Below are 21,906 nucleotides of genomic sequence, written 5' to 3'. Positions count from 1 at the left end.
GACCATCAGCTCAGAGTCACTTTCTTGAGATCAGGAAGGATGTGGCTTTGAGCTCGTTGGAAAACTTCAGGCCACAGCAAAGCCTCTTCTCCAGCCACGGTTATCCCTGATAACATCAAACTCAGCTGTGCTGAGGGAAAAGCCTGGAGGGAACAGGCTCTGGGGAAAGCCTCCTGGGAAGTTTCCTTCCCTTGCCTCTGGGAAGCCTCAACACCAGGAAAAAGCTGGGCTGGGGGCTGCCAGCCCATCCCAAAGCCCCCTCACCCACTGGGGAACCCTTGCTCAGTGGGACTCAGCCCCTTCCTGCTTCCCAAAGGACAGAGGAACAAAAGAGGAGGAGGGGGGAGGGAAAGGTCTAAGAGAAACTTCCAACTTGTCGGGAAGAGAAAAGCCCTATTCAGGCAGGAAGAATGCCCGGTGGAGCTGGTCACTAAGCAACCCACAGCAATGTGGTGTGGCCTGAGGGACAGGCAAGGGACGGAACTGCCTCACTGCCCACCCACAGCCCCTCAGGGAGAGCCTGCGGGGCCTGGGGACAGGGGACACCACCAGGGCCACCTGGGGACAGAGCGCACGGCCACCACGAGGGGCTGAGGCACCCAGCAGGTCCAGAGCTCCTGGTGCAGGAGCTTCTCCTCAGGCAGCTCTGGATGGTGCCCAGCCTCACTCAGGCTTCCCTGTTTGCTGCTCGGGAAGGATTTCTGGCCTGCTGCAAAACCCATGGCTTCCTCTGGGTCTGACATTCCCATAGGGCTGCATCATTCCCAAGAGAGGCATTTGGGGACAGCTCCTGCTCCCACAGGCATTGGGGACAGCTCCTGCTCCCACAGGCATTGGGGACAGCTCCCTGCTCCCACAGACATTGGGGACAACTCCCTGCTCCCACAGACATTGGGGACAGCTCCTGCTCCCACAGGCATTGGGGACAGCTCCTGCTCCCACAGACATTGGGGACAGCTCCTGCTCCCACAGGCATTGGGGACAGCTTCCTGCTCCCACAGGCATTTGGGGACAGCTGCTGCTCCCACAGGCATTGGGGACAGCTCCTGCTCCCACAGGCATTGGGGACAGCTGCTGCTCCCATAGGCATTGGGGACAGCTCCTGCTCCCACAGACATTGGGGACAGCTCCCTGCTCCCATAGGCATTGGGGACAGCTGCTGCTCCCACAGACATTGGGGACAGCTGCTGCTCCCACAGGCATTGGGGACAACTCCCTGCTCCCATAGGCATTGGGGACAGCTCCTGCTCCCACAGGCATTGGGGACAGCTCCCTGCTCCGACGGACACCGTGGGCTCCTATGGCCACAGCTGCCAGGCACATGATACACCCTCTCCAGAGAGGCTGAATTCTGCATTTAGATTCTCAGTGTGGGTGGTTGTCCTCCACAAACAAGCTCAGTGAGACATGAGGAACTGCCCAGTCTCTCTGCAGCACAAGGAAAAAGGGGGAAAGGAAATCAAGCCTGACCAACCCTGCTGACAATCCCAGCTGAAATTCCTTCCTTGGAGCCCAGAGAGTCCCTGGAGACACTGCTGCCCCCAACAAAAGTGCTGCAGAAATGGAAGAACACTACCAACCACAGCAGGTCTGGTGAGTGTGCAGCTGGTTAGCCCAGGGACATGCCCTGGACCTGTGGGACACTGGAGGTGGCTTTTTGCCTGCACAGTGCCATGGGGGAAACACCCAGCCCTTCATACACTTTTCTTGAATATCTGATACTCTTGGAGAGCAGCTGCTTGGACAAGGGCACATTTGCCAGGTGTTCACCCACTTCCTCAGGGAGGTGTTGGGCTGGTGCTGATCCCTGCCCTGGAAGGTGAAGAGGTGGGGGATTGTGAAAAATGCATATTTTATGATTGGCTTTTTACAAATATTAAAATGAAATTTATATGTGTTGTGTTAGAAAGTAATGCTGTATTAATTCTCTTAAGTACTGTGTTGAATATAGTTTTAGGTTATAAAAAATGTTAAAATATAAACTATGCTACGTAGGATACTTTTTTTAAAGAAAGGACTTGCACTGAGATAGCAGCCACAGGACACCTGAATCTTTCAGATAAAGAATTTATGGCCCTCTTATCAGCAGAAACAAACTTCTTCCTGCCTCGAAGGCACTGTCAGGATTCAGAGAAAGAAGTTGACGATGACCAGACAGAATCCTGTGTTTGAATGGAATTTGTGCATCATGGATAAGGTATATGAATATGCAACAGGCTGTTGCTTTTAAGGGTTAATCCTTTGCTTTTTTGGGCTTGTGCTGCCCAGAAAAAGGTACCCAGACGTCCATATCTCTTTGTATTTATTGTCTCATATTGTCCTAATTCAATTTGTCCAAATTATTATTACTCTAATTGTATCACTGTTTTTATAACCATTTTATTACTATTAAACTTTTAAAAATTTAAAAACAAGTGATTGGTGTTTTTCACAGGGATGCTCAGGTGTGTCCACAGAAGCTGCAGAGCTTCTCCAGGTGGAGGTAATCTCATTATCCCTCAGTCCTGTACTTGCCTGGCTTTGCCATCTGCTGTATTTCAGCCCTTAAAGCATAAATTCTGGGTGCACTAAATAACCACAAGCCACAGGGCTGCTGAAAGATCAGCTTGGCCAAAGCAGTGCCATTTATTTTGCTTACAAAACCCCTTCCAGGAGGCCAACACACCCCAGGTGTGCTGGCAGCAGCTGGGCCCCTCTCAGCACCATGGGGACAGGCACTTCAGCCAGCAGCAAGGACACATGGCATCCATCCCTGGACTTGGAGAGCTTCCACCTCTCCTCCAACAGGACAAACACAGCTGGGAGCCAAGCATGACCAAGTCCAGCTGTGCAAGGACTTGGCACATCCGGTCGATGCCAAAAAATTCACATTTTGTGCAGCCAGGGGAGCCCTGGGGCAAGAGGCAGCAGGTACAGGAGGTCTGCTGCACCATGGAGAGCAGCCTTGGAGTTGATGGCAGTGCTCCTCTGGAAGTGTCAGAGCAAGGCCACATGGGGTAGCAAAAGTGAAACTCATTCTCTCTCAAATTGGTCACCTGGAAGTGTCCAGTCCATCCTTTTTATCTCCAGGGAGCAGAGTGAGTGCAGCCCCCTCCTGCCAAGAAATTAAGTCAGCCTGGAGCAGAATCTGTGTTTCCACCTCCATCCATTCCAGCTCTTCAAGGAGTCTGTTTAGACAATACCCAGCTCCAAAATGAGCATTGCTAGTGGAGAGGATCCACCCAGAAGAGAAGTGGCCCCAACCTGAGGAATTTCTCCTTGCAAAGAGAGAAATTACACACAGGACCATATCCATCCTGGGTTCTGCTCTGATAACACCAATGCCTACAACAACCAGCAAGAGCCCTGCAGCACAGCCAGGTGGGACTTTGTTTGCAGGCTGCATTTTCCTGTTGGTCTTTGGGCCTGCAGCATTCACACATTTGTTGAAGTGTTGTGAAATAACAGAGGTGCTGAAGGAGGGAAATGTCTTTGTGGGGGTGAAATGTGCCTGGCAGTGCAGAGATGACCTTGGCTCTGGTGATCCTCTTCTGTTCCCACTGAGGTGTTGTTGAGATTTCCCAGGCAATGGCCCTTGCTGCAGTCAGGTTCTCAGGTAAAGTTTAATTATATTCTCATCATGAAGCCTTTTCCACAGCTGCTTCTCCAGGTTGAAGTCATGGTTAATGTAGAAAATCAGCTTTTTCCAGTCCTTGTCATAGTAGTGATCTGAGTACTTCTCATACCCCTCTGTGATGTAGCCATAGGCACTGACCTGGGAAAGATGCAGGGCTCACTGGGGAGGGCTACCAGGGATGGAGGGAGCAGGGGAAATACAGGACAGAGATGCCAGCTGGGGCTTCTCTGGTGACCCTGTGCGGGGTCCAGAGGGACCAGGCTGTGAGCACTGGCTCCAGAGATCTGCTGTGCCCTCACTGCCTCCCTAGGAGATGATGTGCCCCAGGTCACAGCAGGCTTCACCACCTCTATGGGGGCTGTTTTGGGGCTGTTTCTCATCTTCAGTCCGCTCCTCCACAGCTGACACGAGCCCATATACACTCCAGGCACACAGCAGCCACCCCTGCTCTCCTGTGTCCCCTGTTCCCACTTCCAGGCAGTTCTGGGTGCAAGAATCACTGTGCCCTTACCTGGTCACAGAGATGGAGGGCAGTCAGCAGCACAAAGGCCCCTGTTGTGGGTCTGTACAGCCTCCAGTAGGGCTTTTCCAAATTTTTAGACTTTAAAAACCTGCAGCAGGAGAGAGGAAAGCACTGAGGAGTTGCTGGCTGTGGTGTTTCAAGCAGGGCACACCTTGTGGCTCATGTGGCATCTCCCCTCCTTGCAGCAGCCTGGGGCCACATGAGGCATTTCAGAGAAGCCACAAATGTGCCCAGACCTCTCCACCACCTGCACTGCAACCTAAGCCCAGCTCTGCCCCAGCTTTGTGGAAGTGGAAGGTCTTGAGGCAGTGGGGGTAAAGAGGGGATGTTTTAAAGGATCTCATAGGTTAAAGCCCACTACTCTTAAATCTGCCCTTTGCTTTGCAGTGCAGAGGTGGCTTTGGGGCTCCCTGGTATATCCTGCTCCCCACCCACATCTAGGAGTGAAAGGAGCCATAGGGAAGGTGCAGAGGAGTCACAAAACCTGCCAGGAGCTGCACTGTGTCATGCCAGGAGTTGTTAGGAAAGCAGGAGTAAACACTGGGAAAAAATAGCATGGAGTCCTCTTGGTGTTGGAAAGGCCCCAAGTTAGAGGGGGCCCCAAGGCAGAGCAGGCAGGGAGTGCTGGCCCTCTGGCTCCAGGGAAGGCAGCAGGTCCCAAGGACACTGAAGGGCAAAGGCAGCCAAAGCAGGGCCCTACAGGAGCTCCTGTGCCTCCATCTCAGCCATGTGTGGCCCAGGATGGGCAGATCTCGTGGTGACAGTGGCCAGCAGGCTGTGGAAAGGGTTGGAGAGGCACAGAAGAGCAGCAGCCAGGCCAGGCAAAGGGGATGCTGAAGAAGAGCCTGTCATGCTTGAGGGCACAACCAACCCCCTGAGTCTAGAAGGAATCTCTGGAGAGAAAATCTGTCACAGAGCCTTCCTCCAAGGTGCCAAGCAATGGGGAACATGAAAGGCTGGTCCTGAACTAGAGATCAACTCTTCTGGCACTTCAGCAACATTCTTCCTACCTAAAGCTGCAACTGGCCCTGGGTCTCTTTTGGATGCAGAAAACCAAACAGTTTCATGGCTGTTGCTTCTCCAGCTCACAGGTTCTGGATGTTCACCCACCACAAGCATTCCACTGCAGCACCACAGAGAGTTTCAGCTTGAGGGACTGGCATTTCATGAAAGGAGGAGTAAAGAAAGTTCTGGGGAAGGGGTATGGATAGGAGGGGTGTAGAACTTGGCAGGGAACAGCTAGGTAACAAACAAAAACCCAACACTTAACTAAACTAAATAATGATAAAGGAACAAGTCTAGTTTTAAAAACATAAAATACAAAATGGGCAACCTGTGCTACTCTAAAGGCAGGGAAAAGGACAGCATAAGGAAATTACAAAATTACAAATTAAACAGCAAGCATATTAATAAAACTAAAAAGCACACTACAACATCAGCAGAGCTCAGGCTGCTGCTGTGTCTGAGCTGAGGTTACAGGGAGCTGGGAGGAGAGGCCAGAGACAGAGAGAGATGGTGCTGACCAGGAAAAATGAGCCTGTTAGAGCACACAACCTGCAGCTCACCTGTTTTTCATGTATCTGAGGAAATCAGGGTGAGTCACCAGGTATTTGTCCATTGTGAAATCTTCATCGAATTTCTGCCGGGGCTTCTGCCTAAGGACAGGAATGGGGAAACTCAAAACAAGCTCCTAGACCTCATCACAGCTGGAAAGGATCAGCCCTGATGCACTTGGTGGTAAGAGAAGAGCCACAAGCACTGTGAAGATATTCTGTAACATTTCCCACATTATGACAAAGCCTCCATACCTGTGTGCATTGCAGAGGAAGAGATCAGGAAGGAAAGGCAACAAAAGGAGACAGGACTATCAAAAGTAAGTGTTTGTATAGGCAAAAATTAGTGAGACCAGGCCTTCATCCATGAGCAGGCCACACCAGACCAGCCAGAAGCAAGTGTTCATCCTCAAAAGTCACAAAACTTTCTCTAAGCTCTGGCCACACATCATTGAAATCAGCTGATGTTGGGGAAGATGAAACAGGAAAGCCTTACAAATATGATTGCCTGGCAAAAGATTTTGAGAATATAGAAACTATAATTGAGATTGAAATGAAAGCAAGCTTTGAGATCCCTCAGTTACTGAACAACTGGAAAACAATGGTGTGGCCAGCTGAAGGTGATCCCCTTTTGATGGAACAACACCCTCTGCTTGCAGACAGGCCCAAGGGTCAGAGCAGACCCTGCCAGCTTGGCAGAAGGGGCCCAAAGAGGAGATTTTAGGGTTTAAAATATAACACAGTATGGTAATGTAGTGATTCTTATAGACTGTATGTAAATGCTATAGCATTTGTATCTTGTACTAGATTGGTTAGTGAGAATTAGAATATTCAGCACAGAAGAAGATTTATGGTATTGTAATGGGAACTTTGCTCTCTTTCCCTTTTACTCTCTTACCCTCTCATCCTCTCTCCCCCCTCTTCTCTCAGTCCTGCTCTGAGCTGTGCCTGGCAGCTCCCAGCAGGGCCCTGCACCCAGGCCCTTTGCAATAAACCCCAAGTTCCAGTCCTGGCTGCAGAGATCTCTCATCTCCATCAGTCCTACCCCCCAATGCTCCTGCAAGCTGTCTCTGCAAAGGAGGTGTATTGGCTGCAGCAGGGCTCAGAGCTGTGCAGGAAATGGGAGATTCCTGCCTGCAAGTCTGCCAGGGGAGGGAGGCTTTACCCTGGCCTGGTCCTCCACAGGGCTGAGCACTGGAAGAGGAAAAGAGCCCAACAGAGAGCTCATCACTGCAGGGCAGAGGGGGCTGGAGTTGGCTTTACCCGCTGAGGTTCAGGAATCCTTTCCTGATGTCCTTGTTGAACAGCAGAGCCTCCAGCCACTCATAGTCTCTTGCTCCCTCCATGAAGTGAATGTATTTGACATGCTAAGAAAATAAACGAGAATTAGTGAGCAGCACTTCCAAAACAATGCAAGCAAACATCTTGGCTCACTGAGTTTCTTGGGCACACATCTTCAGTCTGTAGCTCTCAACCAGCAGTAGCAGAATGGAGAAAACATCTGATGTGCAGCTCCTTCTACATGCCACAAGGCTGTGGATGTGACAGAGACAGCCAGATAAACTTTCCCAGGAATTGTTCTGGGGAGTTTTGTTTTAATTTTTTCTCTCAGCCTTCTCAATCTTGCATCTGGTGTTTTGAACAGTTGTTTTCTCATAAGATGTTTACCAAAGGGTGTCTGCTTAATTAGCCAATGGTGTGAAGGGGTGTTAATTAAGTGACCAATCAAGTCCACCTGTATCAGAACGTTGTACACAAAGGAATGGGTTTCTAATAAACTCAAATTAGCCTGCTGAAGAGAATTCATGTGTTGCTTTCACTCCCGTTCCTGACTCAAAGCTGACACAAGGCTGGGGTGGCATTGACACGACTTGGCCCTGCAAACACTCACTCTGAGCAAAGGCAGAGCAGGTTCCCTCCCTGAGGGTAATGCTGAAGGGCTGCCTCAGCCCCTCTGCTCCTCGTGGCAGGAGCAGAACTGAAGCACACAGACAAACAGCATCCTGTGAAAGCTGTGCATGCACACAGCAGGGACCTCACTCACTTTATCCCGTGGGATGTTGCTGAACCCTCTGTGTCCCAAGATCTGAAGAGAGGAAACCAAGGAGTAGGCTGTGAATCCATAAAAGGAAGTTTTTGTTCCCACATCTTTTTCATAACCCTTGATTACAGCCCCGCTCAGCCTGGCAAAGGAAATCAAAGAGAGGAGCAGAGTTAGGTGACCACTGAAACCCCTCCCATGCACATTCCTGATAGGAAAAGACAGTATTAGCCTGGAGGAAGGGTGGACTAGACCCATTCTGATTGGCACCCTGATCTGCAGGAGAGCCCCTGCTGTGGAGATGGCTCTTTATGGCTCATTTGTGACCACAGGCTTTGGAGTGTTGAGTAACTTTCCAATTATTTTTGGACTTTTTATCTCCTGCCATCCATTATTTTGGCACTTGGGAATGAGTGGAATACTGGAAGAGATGAAGTGATCCAGCCACAGTCAGGGGCTAGCCACAGTGAGCTAGCTGTGCATCTTCTGAGAAGGAAGGCAGCCTTACCTGAAGACATAGTCATGGGAGTCAATCTCCTGGCCCATCCCAGAGTTATTCAGAATTCCTCCATTCCCCACGACAGCACAGCTGATGCACGTGGGCATGCTGCTGTCATGGTTGGCCAGGAGCAGCTGCTGGTGGGGCTTTGGGGGCAGCAGGGATATGACCTCCTTTACCACTGTGAAGCAAACACAGTGGTGAGTTATCAAGAGCCTTTGGGATGGACACAGTGAAACCACCAGAGTTTCCACTATGAGATCCTCCTAGACTGATGCCTTTGATGGGGAGATGCTGCAAACCTCCAGCTACTCAGCATAAGGTTTCTGTTGGGAGTCTGAAAGTCCCATCCTGACAAGCCCTGAGGGACTCACGTGAATAATTCAGGTCCATGAAGCCAAAGGGGGGTATAAAATGCTCCAGGCGGTTCCATTCAGTGTCACTGAAGTATCTCCTGTCCATGAAGAGTGTGATGTTGGGCAGGAAAAGATCCCTCAGCCAGGCAGACTTGGCAGCTCTGGCCCTCACTGATTCAGAGCAGGTCTTGAAAAATAAAAGAGGAAACAGTAATGACCGATGATGAGCAGAGGTGACAAACCTGACTGAGTGCCAGTGCTTGTGTGCCTGTCTGTCGCAGGACCAAAGGGAAACACATAAAATCCAGTGGCACCATTTCCCTCATGATCCCCATCAGCAGGAACATGAAACACAATTTTAGCACTACATCCATAACCAGCTGGTGAAAAGTCACCTACAAGGGAGCCAGGATGACTCCAAGTCTCTGAGAGTAAGTCTCTTACTGTTTTAAATATTTTAAATGTTTCACTGTTTTAAATGTTTTACTGTTTAAAATGTTTTACTGGCTTTGGGCCTCATTAGCTGATGCAAATTAACATTTGTAATAGGTCTAACCTAAATGCATCAAATAAGGCTGTAAGCACTAGGAATATGCTGCAATAATAGATGCATGCTAAAATGAGCAGTCCCTGTTGGCAATGCACCTCACAAGGTCCTAAGAATCCACCCAAGGAAACACTGATGAACGAATGAAATCAGATCAGCATTGCCACTCCCTTTAAGGGTAAGAAAAAATGGACAACAACTTGTTCAATGTCATAAATGAATCAGTGAAATGTGCAGCTGAGAAGGGAATCCAAGCCAGCTTATCCTACAAGGGAGGTCTCACTGCAGCTGGCAGGAGTGAGGCTCTGTGTGCAGATGGAAAGCAAACAGGTCCACTACACTGAATTTTCTGCTGAGTCAATTTGGGCTCTACTTTCTTAGACACCTTCCCCAAACACCTACTGAAAGACAAAATAGAGACCAAATGGACCCTCATGGGCAGCTCAAATCCCCTGCATTGCCAAAGCCTTGCTGAGTGCTCCATGGCTGGGCTGGGCTCTCTGCAGAGGATGAGGATGACAGCCCTGTCACAGCCTGAGGAGACAGCCCTCATCCTGCCTGTCACCTGTCACAGGAACACTCTGAGGACAACATTGTCAGGGGTTTCATGGTGGCATCATTTCACTCAGAGCATATTTCATGTCCAGAAACAGGGACATTCCCATCCTGCTCAAGCAGGTACTGTCCAAGACTTAGTACTTCTTGTTCCTCCAGAGCCAGACTGGATCAGTACCAGAGGAACAAGGGAAAACTCTGATCATGCAGGAAATTAAGGAGGGGAGAGTGTTCCTAATGACTCCCTTTCTCTGCAGAATTACAGATCAGGTTTGGGATCAGGGAGTGAGACACAACATGTGAGAAGGTGACCCACCTGTTCCAAGCCTTCCAGAAACAGGGGTGCCAGGGAAAACTGCTCTGGGTAAGCTTTACAAAGACATAGCAGCATAGGATAGGGGACAGAGACAGCTTGAGACATCAAAACCCGTCCCAGCTGCTTGCTGAGAACTTTGCTGGAGTTTACTACTTTCCTAAAGGTCCTGTTCCAGGACATTAGTAATTAAGAGATGCTCAAATTTAATTAATCTGAGTCTTCATGTGAATGCAGATGTTGCATATAGAGGTCTTCCTGTCCCACCAGCATCTGCATATACCAGTGAGTGACCTACCAGCTCTGAAATCATCCCCAGCTGTCACAGACATCTTTTATAAAAAATTCTTTCCTTAGGATTTTTTCTCCTGAGAAGCTGAGAGGCCTCAGGAACAAAATGTAACCAATGGTTATCTGCTGCTGTGGAATGCAACAGGTGCATCTGGGATTGGCCCATGTGGTTGTTTCTAATTAATGGCCAATCACAGTCAGCTGGCTTGGACTCTCTGACCAAGCCACAAGCCTTTGTTATCATTCCTTCTTTTCCTATTCTTAGCCAGCCTTCTGATGAAATCCTTTCTTCTATTCTTTTAGTATGGTTTTAATATAATATATATAATAATAAATCAAGCCTTCTGAAACATAGAGTCAGATCCTCATCTCTTCCCTCATCCTCAGACCCCTGTGAACACGGTCACCCCCAGCTGCAAAGGGCTCACCCACCCAGGGGCCAGCAGACAAGGAGGTCAGTGGGGAGGCACCATTCTTGGTGCCCATCTGCACCATCCCACCTACCGAGGCTGGGGATGAGCTATCCAGCAGGTACTCGTCCTCAAAATCCCACTGTGGCTCAGATGTGAAGTTAGCAGAGCTCAGTTTCCTCTTCTGTGTCACAGCAGCAGCCTGAGGAGTAGGTCTGGCAGTTTTCATTGATGCAGGAGGAGCTTTGGGGTTTGCTTGCCCTGGGGATGTGTTGTTCTCATGTGCTCCCTTCACCCCAGGGGATGGTTTCACTGTTGCTTTCTCCTTGCCTCCCTTCTCCCAGGGAAGTGGTTTCACTGTTGTCTTTTCCTTGGCTTCTTCTACCCATGGAGTTGGCCTCACTGTTGTTTTCCCCTTGTTTTCCTGCACCACAGGGGTTGTTTTCACTGTTGTCTCCTTGATTCCCTCCAACTGGGGTGGTGGTTTCACAGCCATGTTCCCCTTTTCTTCCTTAACACTCATAACTGGTTTCATTCTTTCCTTCTGCTCCTCCTTTCCTTTCCATCTTGGTGTCTTCTCCACCACATCATTGAGTCTTGTGATGTGTCCTCCCAAAGTCACCTTTAAAATGCTCCTGGAGTTCCCATTATCAGAACAGTTTAAACCCTGTTGCTCTTGGGGGTCCACTTGTTGTGTCTCTGGGGCATGCTGGAAAATGTTCAATTTCCTGAATGCAATCAAAGGAAAAGCAGATACATCATACACACTTAACACTGAACACCCTTCAGCTCATTTCTAGTGCTCTTGACTCTGAGCCTCTCTCTGTGCTTTAGAGCAATTTCATTTTAAGCTTTGCCAAAATGTTATTCAACTTCCTGCACCATTCTAGCCTGAATATTGCTTATCTCCCCACTAGGCAAATCCCAGAGGCACACATTCTCTCCTCAGCTCTTGGCACATGAAACATTCGCTCTGGCAGTAGCAGCCAACCAGTACAGCCCAGCTCTGCCACGCACCGGGCACTGGGCAGGTCCCCTGGCACTGTCCCCGTGGCACTGCGGGGTTGGTTTGGAGATCCTGGGCTCAGGACATGGCCCCACCATGGAGGCAGCCATCTGCCTGTCCCCTCTGCCAGCAGAGCCCTGTGCCTCAGCAGCAGAGCATGAAGATCTTCCAGAATTCAGGAAGGAAAGTCTGAGAAGAAGTGAAATATTGTAAATTCAGGCAACCCCGATGAGGGGAGAGATGATGCATCTGACTCCATTGATATCAGAAGGATAATTTATTACTTTATTATATTATATTAAAGAATACTAAACTATACTAAAGAATACAGAAAGGATACTTACTGAATGCTAAAAAGATAATAATGAAAACTCGTGACTCGTGCCAGAGTCCTGACACAGCTTGGCCCTGATTGGCCAAAGAGTGAAAACAACTCACAGCAGAATCCAATGGAACAATCACCTGTGGGTAAACAATCTCCAAACACATTCCACATGAGCACAACACAGGAGAAGCAAATGAGAACAGAATTGTTTTCCTTTTCTCTGAGGCCTCTCTTGCTGCCTTTCAGCTTCCCAGGAGAAAAACCCTGAGCGAAGGAATCACATTCACAGAATGTGAATGCCACAGTGAAACTCCCTTCTTTACCCTACATCACCTCTTGAGCTTTTGGGGCCACAGGGCACTTCTTTCTCTCCTCCTCTGCCTTGGTCAGGTAGTGCAAGGGCATCACACAGCACTCACCAGGCACATGTATCTGAAGGCACACACTGTGAAGCTATTAAAATGCAAAATCTCTACATTTTTAGCACTTGCCTCTAATATTGCAGCTGCCCTGTTGCCTGATTCAGAGGCACAGGCAGGTACAAGGTTGTCACAGGAGGACATATCTGCTGACAGCAGAAGAGCCACCTGCAACAAGACTGTGCTGAAACCCAGAAAAAAAAAATCAAGGCAGAAGTGGTGAAGTTTTGTCCTAAACATTCCCCCTTCTCTGTGCACGTCTGGAGGGCAGAACAGGAAAAGGGAGGGTGAACAATTTCCACAGCTGAGCTTTTGTGTGCAGCAAAGCTGTTCAGGATAAGCCATGGCTGTGGCAGTCTGATCCCACCCTCATGTTCAGCCTTTGCATGACACCCTCGTTTGGGAAGGCTGTGGATTGCTTCCGAAGTGAAAAATGGGAGAAAAAGCACTTCTGCAGATAACAGGCTGCAGATAGCAGCTCAGTTGCTGCTGAAATTTGATGGGTGTTATACCACTCTGAAAGTGCTCAGGAAATTATCAGCTAAGGAGGCTTTTAAAAATCGTTTTGTATCAGATAAATGGGTGAACCTTTACAAGGCTATAAAAGAGAGCTTGTAGCAAATGGCCTGTCAGCTCTGCCTCTCCCATAATCATTAGCCAGTTTCCACCCAGTATGCAAGGTGTGCTTTCTGTCACGGGCTGTCATGTATAAACTTACTGTCACTGTTTACTGCCCAATAGGAGGAAAGATTTTATATGGACACTCTAAATAAAGAGAAATTTGGTAAGATAGCTCAGGCAGATTTTAAATCCCTTGGTGAATTTCTGTTGTATTTTTAAGATGATGTTTAAAACTTTGAAATTAAGTGCAGAGAACAAATGAAAAGGAGTTTCAATATGAGAAACCATCCCCCACTCCAGGCATTCCCTATGTGCTGTCTTGCAGGGCAGATTCCACCTCGGTCTGTTACACTTCAAATCCTGTGCCAGAGACCAAAATGTAAAACCAAGGGCTCTTCACATCCCCAACTTGCTCCCTGCAGTCAGGCCCACATGGCCAGGCACCGGTGCTTACACAGGACCCTGCTCTCCTGACCAGCATTTTAAATCCAGACAAATTGTCAAAGCAGCACGGTGAATTTCAGGCTCTAGAGTCCAGCTGGCAAACAACTGCAGAAGCTCAATGACATTTACTGTCATTTTCTTCCCCTTTTACAAAGCCCAAGGACAAATAGAGGATAAAGCCATGAAAATGCTGCTTTGTGTATTCTGCGTGACATGCAAGGTATAGAAATAGAACTGCCACACAGACAACCACACACAGCTCATATCTTGTTGTGTTTTACTTAAGTTGTATAAATACAGGCATTTCCATTCTCTGAAACTACAGGAGAAGGAAATGGCTTCAAGCAGCTAAATATGGAGAACCACTTCTTGTTCCAGCTCTGCCACTGATGGGCTCTGGGATCAAGGAGAACTCACTTCTCTACGCCTCCTCCTTCCCTCCTTTCCCTCCCACCTCCTTTGTGCAGGTTCCAACCTCTCCAAATTTGACAGCTGTCCTCAAAGCATGGTGTCAAGCTGCTAGAGCTGAGCTGAACTCAAGTCACCTCCAGAAGAGCTGCAGATGTTCCCAGCCTCACTCCTCCTGCCTGCCCCCATAGCACCAGCCCAGACATTCAGCTGAGAACCAGCCCAACCCAGCCAAGCCATTTGAGCTTACTGGGAGAGCTGGGACCAGCTGGGGGTGGTGGGGAGATTGGGGAGTGGTGCTTGCTGTACACAGCACCAACACATCCACGAGCCATACCTGTACTGGGAAAGGCTCAGGTGTCTGCAAGGGCTCATGCAAGGAGCAGTGCTCCCTGCCAGTGATGCTGGAGACATTTCACTGCAGTTCCCTCCACACTCATCCCTGTAGGATTTACTTGACCATTTATATAAAATAGATATCAAGATATCATGTCTACATAACGTTGGTGTGCCAGTATGGAGAATATTTTATGTTAGGAATCAGCTCCTGAATTTGCCATAAATTCAAAGCCATCCCACCAAATTCACTGTCCACCAATGCAATCTAGATTAGGGCTGAATAAAGTCCTTCGGGAAGCCAACAGGAAAGGCAAATACTATGTAGTGCCAAAGTATGAAAAAACATGGCATTAGTGAAGCAAAAGCTGCTTTAGACAGCTACAAAAGGAAGCCCTGGAAAATAGTGAGCCAAGAGAGGCAGGTTTTTGACTGTGGATCTTCCAACATCATGCTCTGCTAAAGTAACGTGGTCACCAAACTCAGATCAGAAGTGCAAGTTTCAGGGTAAAACAGACAGAGAGACAGAGACTGAAAGTGAGCACAAGCACCCACACCAGGCAGTGCACACCACGAAGGAACAGGTCCCTTACCTGAAAATCTTTGTCTTTGCCAAGTCAAACAAGGAGCTGGAATTTCCAAGGAACAGGCAGAACTGTATTACAACAATGAGGCAAACCAGGGCTTTGGCAATTTTGGGGAGCCTTATCCTGGAGCAGCGCATGGTGAGGAACCCGCGAGTGGCAGAGTGCTCGCCAGGCACTGCCTCACCAAGGGTGTGGAAGGACTGGGCTGGTTTTCTCTCTGGATTTCCTCACATAATGTGCACACCCTGTCTCCCAGCATTCTCAGATACTGCACACAGTTCCAGTTTCTCAGGAAGGCATCAGTTTTGTACTGTTCCTGTTTATCACCAGAAGCTTATTGACAAAGAGCGGGGAATGGAAAGCGTTTTACTGCAAACAGTGGAAGTTTCCTGTGTTTTTCTTAATGACATTGTTCTGCCCTAAAAGGGAAACCTTTTATCTCTAACCTGGAAAAGGCATCACTGGGAATGCATGCAAAGTGTGGAAGTGACCATAGTTACAATCCAGGAAGCTTTCAGAGCACCACCTGCCCAAGGTTTTAGACATGGCCATAAACAAATATTCTTCATGCAGTAATTGCTTGCAGCCCCAATCCAGAAGCAATCCCTGCCCCACAAATGCTGATGGCTAGATACACATCCATTTTACCTTGTGGCTGGGAAGCAACCCAGCAAATCAAAGTAAGACTTGGTGCAAATCCACCACAGAAAAAGAGGAGTTTGTGCTATGAAAATCCCCAGTCAGTGTGAAATCAATCTTTGGCAGTCCAGGGTACATCACCCCACCAGCAGAGGAAAAAAGATTTGCAAAGATGGACACCAAGACCAGAGAAATGTTTACTTCTACCAGGGATGTAGTTTTACAGCAAAGGGCTATTTTAACTTTTTAAGTTGTAAACATTAACCCTGAAATTTCAAGGGGACATAGCCATATTGCTTCTTATGCATAGGCTGCTTCTGCACAGCTCTTATAAAAAAAATGAAGCTCAGATATAAAAGTAGCTTTTGCTGACAGTATCTCAAATCTCAGAAGCACTCACACTGTTACTGAATACCCAGAGAACTGAAGGTGCCTGTTTTATATCACAGCAAAGCCAGTCAACAGGTTTCACAACTACAAGACTTTTTTTGTTAACAGGGGTCCCAAAGGGAAATTCTGGAGGCAGGATACATTTTCCTTCAATCTCCTCCATGTAACATTACTGCAAAAGCAAGAGCCACAAGGGATAGAAAAATTCCTACAAGCAGAAAAATACAGATTTCTTTGCTTTTAAGGATCTGTGCTGGTGATTGTGCAGAACTTGTCTGTAGCACTGTCTGTTCAGGAGGGATTGTGCTTGTGCTTGAGGGAATATCCAAATCTCTGGCAAGCACATTAGCCAAAAGCAGCCTTGGTAGATGCAAAAGAGGGCTTTTCAGCTTCTTGGTGTAAGAAAAGAAAACCTAAGCCCCCTTGTCAGAGTACAGACTTTCACTTCCTTGGAGCATCATTTCCTCACCATCCACCCCCACTGCTGACATCAGCCTGTCAGAACTGAGGCACCAGGCTGGTTTGCTCAAACATGAGGTCAGATTGGGAAATGGGGATGTACTGGAACTCTCCAGGGATGACCTGGTGAAAACTGAGGTCAAGAGCAGAGCTGGTCTCTTAAACAGCTCTGTAAGAAGTGAGATTCTTGGGACACACAGGGCTCCCAGCCCATGGGCACAAAGGTACAAAGCAAAGATTGCACAATGCACAGGGCCTGGCCTCTCAAGGGCCACAGCATCCTTTTCCAAATGTGTGTTTCTCTGCAGTCCTACCTGCAATCCCACCTGCAATCTCAGGAGATGCTGCTTCATTTATGGTGTGGAGACTCCAAGCCCAGCACTGCTGGGATGTCCAGTCTCAGCATCAATGCCCCCAGCAGAAGTTCTTCCATTCTTCAGTACTGTAAAAACAAGATGACTTTTTTATTTAAACAAACTGCACCTGGGATCACTGAGTGAAGATGGTTTTCTGTCAGCCCTTTTGATCTCCAATATCCATTCAATTCCACATGCACTTCACTAATCCTTAATTACATCCTGGACATATAAAAGGCAGATTTGTCTGGAGTGGTGTTTGGGGTTTTTTTTTTGTTTGTTTGTTTTTTTTTTAATTCATAAACAAACTTGATTGTCATTAAATCCTACACTGTGTGTGTTGAGGGTGTCAGCTGGCAAGCTGGCATTTGAACTGTGCCATAAACTTTTCTGTGTGCACGTTCTTCACTGGGCTGTGCACCAAATCTTATTTACTTGCCTGTGCCTTGTGTGCTTTCCACTCTCCCATGTCTCTGGTCCACAGAACAGAACATCACAAGATGTGCTCAAGAACAGAACTGCTCTACAGATCAATGAATCTTAGCTGCAGGATAAACTTGTCTTTCAGTGATGTCTACAACCTACCAAAACCAATGTTTGATTGGAAGCCAGTGGAATAAAGCTGCTAAAGAAGCTGGGGGGGTTTGGATATGTTCACAGTATAATTTGATGATGTAAGAACTGAGTTATAATAGGGGGAGAAAAAGAATGACATTGTCTGCAGCATGCAGCTGCTCAGTGGTCAGGCCTTGGGGCTAGCAAAGGCTTGGCAACCTTAGGTTCTTGTTTTTCCTCCCCTGTTCAGCAGTCATCTTCAGAAGCAAATGCTTTCAGGCTGGGAATCTGGAGGGGAAGAAATTACAAGAGCAAACTCTGCACAGCTGTTTGTCTTGCTTTTACCAAATGAAACTGATAGCCCAGAAACTCCCAAGCTTGCCATAATTCCACACTCACTGGCCATTTTCCAGCCAGTTTCTTCCCTTGTGCACCAAACCTTCTCTCAAAAACTAAACAAGCAGCCAGAGACAACAGCATTTGTTGAAGCAAAGCCCCCACATCTCATACAGTGGCACTTTCAAGAAGCGAGTGCCCAGAGTTCTGTCACAGAGCAAAGCCCCAGTAAAGTGTGCCAGGAGTGAGGGAACAGCTTTGTGAGCCAACTGGTCTGTTCTCTCCATGGGGTGAAATGCTCCAGGAGGGAAAAACACAGTGGTTTTGATGGTGGAATGAGCAAGTGGCTGCTCAGTGCCCACATAGATTGCAAACCCCATCAGCTTTTCATTAGTGCTGATTTGTGTGCTTGGTGTCCAGCCCAGCCAGCTCAGGCCCCTATAAAGAAACTGCCTTGGATGTGTGTAGGGCCAGCAGATGACATGGGTCCAGCCTAGATTATTTTCCCCTCTCCCACTTGGTAATGGGACCAGGGGCAGGTTCCCCCAGCAGTGCCCACACCCCATGGAATGTCCTTGCCTGGAGCAATCACTGGGAGGTGGGGGGAAAGTGCTCTGAATCTGGCCCTGTTACAGGCTCTGGATGCTGGAACCTGTTTTAGTTCTTTCTGTAAGCATAGTGAGGACTTGGCTTTTGAGCTGTTCCCTATGGCCACAGCTCTGGGTGATAATCAACCTCCCTGAACAGAGAGGAGCAGACCAAGTCTGCCATCACACAGCCTTTTCTGCTCTTTGAGCTCCTCACATTCACCCCATCCCACTGAAATGCTCTGCTCCCAGCACTCCCTCCTCAGACACACAATGCTGAGAAGACTGATGAGCCTCTTCATTTGAGAGAATTTAAAAAACCACAGAAAAATACACTCCCAGCAACAATGGCTGGAAACATCATCTGGAGTTACACAGGCTGGAAAGAACCAGGGATCCTTTATCCAAATGCCTCCCTCAGCAGCCTTTTTTCTGTGCCATCCCAGCAGGAAGCCCAGCACATCACCCCAGAGCTGACAGACAGAGAGACAAACTGACACCGCTTCTGGGCTAAGATGGGTTGTGGAATTTTTTCCCCCCTTTTAAAATCTGTTCGATGGAAAGGAAGAAAAAATTCTGTTCCTTGACTAGGAATCTCTCAGAGAGCTGGTCCTCCAAGGAGCAGGACAGCACTGCAGACAGGTGAAGAGGTAATTTATTAAACTCGTGGCTAGTTGGCCTCCCATCAGAAAAGCAGCTTCTCCAGCTCCTGTCCCTGACAGCTGCCAGGAATAGGAGCATTCAAGGACTCTCCACTGCTCCAGAGAAAGAAACACAAGAATCACAAAGCCCAAATTCCTCTTCATACCCCTAGCAAAAAAAAATTTGCAGGCATATTATCTCAGCACGTCACATCTGGCAGCAAAACTCAGGCCCTGCAGAGTAATGAATTACAGAATCACATCTCCATGGGGATCCACTAATTTGAGGGCCAGAAATGAAATATTTCTTGGTAAAGGTCTTTCCCATACTCTTCCCACTGCCTTAACATCAGAAACCATTGCTCTTGACATCTCTGGCAGGACAAATGTGCCATTTGGCATCCTTTGGGGTGAAAAGTGCTGCAGAGAATGCAACACATAAACCTGCTTCTTGATTGGTATAAATCATCCTGTTCCTGTCTTACACTTGGGAAAATGTGGCCTCATAGTGCTTTCCTCTCTGCTCCTGACTGACTGGAGAGTGAAGTCAGAGAAGATCAGAGAAGTGCAGTCCCATTTTTAGCTGCAGGAGTGGGACAGCCACAGGGTCCTGTGAGGAGCTGCTGAAAATCAGATGCTTCTCTTCCCTTCTCTCCCTTTTGTGTATTTTCTCCTCTGTAACAGTTCTTCTCCTGCTTTATTTAGGTACATACCTGGTGCTACTTCTCTCCATCCTTCTGTCAACTTGACAGAGCCTTTTGTTAGCCATGGAGAAAAGGGAAACCTTTGCCATAGCAGATACACAGCACCTACCAACCTCCTACTTGGAAATGCCCAGGCAAAGGAATTGCTGGGCAGGAGAGCAGCACTATGCTGTCGTAGTGCAAATGTGAGATCCTGGTGCTCAAGAAGGGCCACACATTCTCTCCTGACTCCCTGGGAGCTCTTTAGAATCTTTAGAAACTTTTATCTGTTCAGTCCAGGTTTGTCTCAGAGATTCCAGGAAAGACACTTCTGTGGCAGTCTCAGCCAGAGCCAAGAGGATGAGCCAGCCTGTTTTACTGATGATGTGCAGTGACATTCATCATCTCCTCCAGGAGCTGTACTTCCAAAACCTGCCACAGAGAACTCAGGCAGGACACACTGAGTGAGGTTTTTCCCAGCTCTGCAGCTGGCACCTCAAGCCTTGGGTCTCCATGTGCAGTTCTCAACTGAGAATGATCAGGCCTACAACAGAAATATTGTTGTATTGTTGTTTACACACCATGGCAAATGTGGGTGCTGTCCAGCCTTTGTGTTAATCTCTGTTCACCTGCCATTACCAACCCCATGATTCCAAGCAGATGCCAGCTGGGTCCTGTCTATCCTTCAGTGCCTGAGCTTTCCCTCCCTCTCCCTGAGCAATCTCCACCACTGCATCACACTCTGCTGATCCCCTTTGGAGCCCACACGGAAGCCTGCTCAATATCTAAGTTCATATTCACCCCCTGATATTGTAACCATCAGTAAAAACAAGCTCAGTTAACTAAAATAACATCTTAAATGCATAAAACAATCGAGATCAAGAAGACACATTGTTCTGTATTAAAATGAGAACTATAAAAAGTTATTTTGCTGGTTGTTTAACTGTGTGTGCTGTCTGTGAAACCATATGGTAAAGTGCTCTGAGAATCACTGAGAAATAACAAGTCCTTGGGTTGACAAACTTTGTGTAATTTACCCTAAAGCATTTGCAAATTACCTTACTGTGGGTCCTTCACTTGATGTTGAAAGGCACTCCTGGCTAGCAGGAGGATGAGGAGCCATCCCACAGCACCCCACACTTCTCCAGACAGAAGATCTCTGAAACAAATAGAAAGGAGACAGAGCAGTAGAGGCAGTTAATCACATTAGAATTTAACCAGGGTGGTGCCAACAGTTCTGTTTTCCCAAAACTACATGGGTATCTTTTTGCTTTCAGCTTTATCTGTCAACTTTTATCTTTCATGGCTCCACCACAACATCCTTGGAGCCCTGATAGCTGAAGGCACCAGGCTCAGCAGCAGCCCACAAGCAGCCCACAAGTCAAAGTTTGGTTATTTATTTTGCCACAGTCAAAACATTTCACCATTGTTCAGGAGACCAATCTATTAAAAACATGTTGATATGTCAAGTACCCCACAAACACATTAAAATAACTGCACTGTTTGATGGATGGAAGTTCATTAACAATTTGATTTGAGAATTAGCTTTACTTGACATCTACAAAATGCACATTTGCCTCTTCCTCTTTGAGGATAATAGGTGGCATCTTATTTGTGGAATTTCACGTGGTTTGCTGTCTCATCTAACCAGGAATAAAAACTTCCTGTCCTGTCATGTGGTAAGTCTTTGGGTTTTGTGTTATCCTGTGAAACAATTCCTTGTCTGGGGATTGCAGCTGAATTGAAGGTCAGTTTTCCTAGGAGGCCACTTTCTTGAGTTGTTTACTGTTCCCTGTACAATACTGTATTCAAGTCAGCTTTGTGCTTCTGTTAATACCAGAATTTGATTAGGTCTGGCCTTACAACTTCAAGTAAACCAGAAGCCTGCAGTTCCATTTATCCATTTATTATTAATGGATCCATGAATCCATTTATCCATGCACCTACACTGCCAGGGCTATCTGCAGGCCAAACTGAGACACATTCATGCCTGCAGACACTTGGTTACCAGTTTTATTAACCTGGTTTGACTTGGAGCAGAGCCAAGGTGATCAAATTTTGTTTCAACACAGCAGCTGGCAGGTGGAATCCATACCTGGAGAGGAGAGGAGAGGAGAGGAGAGGAGAGGAGAGGAGAGGAGAGGAGAGGAGAGGAGAGGAGAGGAGAGGAGAGGAGAGGAGAGGAGAGAAGAGAAGAGAAGAGAAGAGAAGAGAAGAGAAGAGAAGAGAAGAGAAGAGAAGAGAAGAGAAGAGAAGAGAAGAGAAGAGAAGAGAAGAGAAGAGAAGAGAAGAGAAGAGAAAAGAGAAAAGAGATGATCACCCTTACACCATCCCTTCCTACATGCACCTAAACATGACTGTGAATAAACATGGTAAGTAACTGTGGACACTCAGCACCCCAGCCAACTTT

General features: G+C 47.7%; 1 protein-coding gene across 1 annotated transcript; it reads right to left on the bottom strand.

Moving 5' to 3' along the window:
* Positions 1–2,354: 2,354 nt before the first annotated feature.
* Positions 2,355–14,987, bottom strand: ST6GALNAC1 (ST6 N-acetylgalactosaminide alpha-2,6-sialyltransferase 1). Its single transcript, XM_066565658.1, has 9 exons — positions 14,857–14,987; positions 10,799–11,432; positions 8,607–8,775; positions 8,242–8,413; positions 7,737–7,875; positions 6,956–7,059; positions 5,705–5,794; positions 4,128–4,227; positions 2,355–3,754 (listed from the first exon to the last, which is right to left on the bottom strand). The coding sequence occupies exons 1-9, from the start codon at positions 14,985–14,987 to the stop codon at positions 3,584–3,586; spliced, it is 1,710 nt and encodes a 569-aa protein (XP_066421755.1). The 3' UTR covers positions 2,355–3,583.
* Between the last annotated feature and the right edge of the window lie 6,919 nt (positions 14,988–21,906).

Source organism: Molothrus aeneus, chromosome 25 (assembly GCF_037042795.1).
Source record: "Molothrus aeneus isolate 106 chromosome 25, BPBGC_Maene_1.0, whole genome shotgun sequence".
Classification (NCBI taxonomy): Eukaryota; Metazoa; Chordata; class Aves; order Passeriformes; family Icteridae; genus Molothrus; species Molothrus aeneus.
Note: the sequence above shows the minus strand (reverse complement) of the source record. Positions and strands in the feature narration are given on the sequence as shown.

Coding starts and splice junctions, on each gene's coding strand:
- ST6GALNAC1 (XM_066565658.1), bottom strand. CDS start 14,987: ATGCGCTGCTCCAGGATAAGGCTCCCCAAAATTGCCAAAGCCCTGGTT. Junction 8,776..10,798: donor ATAGCTCATCCCCAGCCTCG/GTAGGTGGGATG, acceptor TTATTTTTCAAG/ACCTGCTCTGAATCAGTGAG. Junction 7,876..8,241: donor TCCCATGACTATGTCTTCAG/GTAAGGCTGCCT, acceptor TTCCTTTGCCAG/GCTGAGCGGGGCTGTAATCA.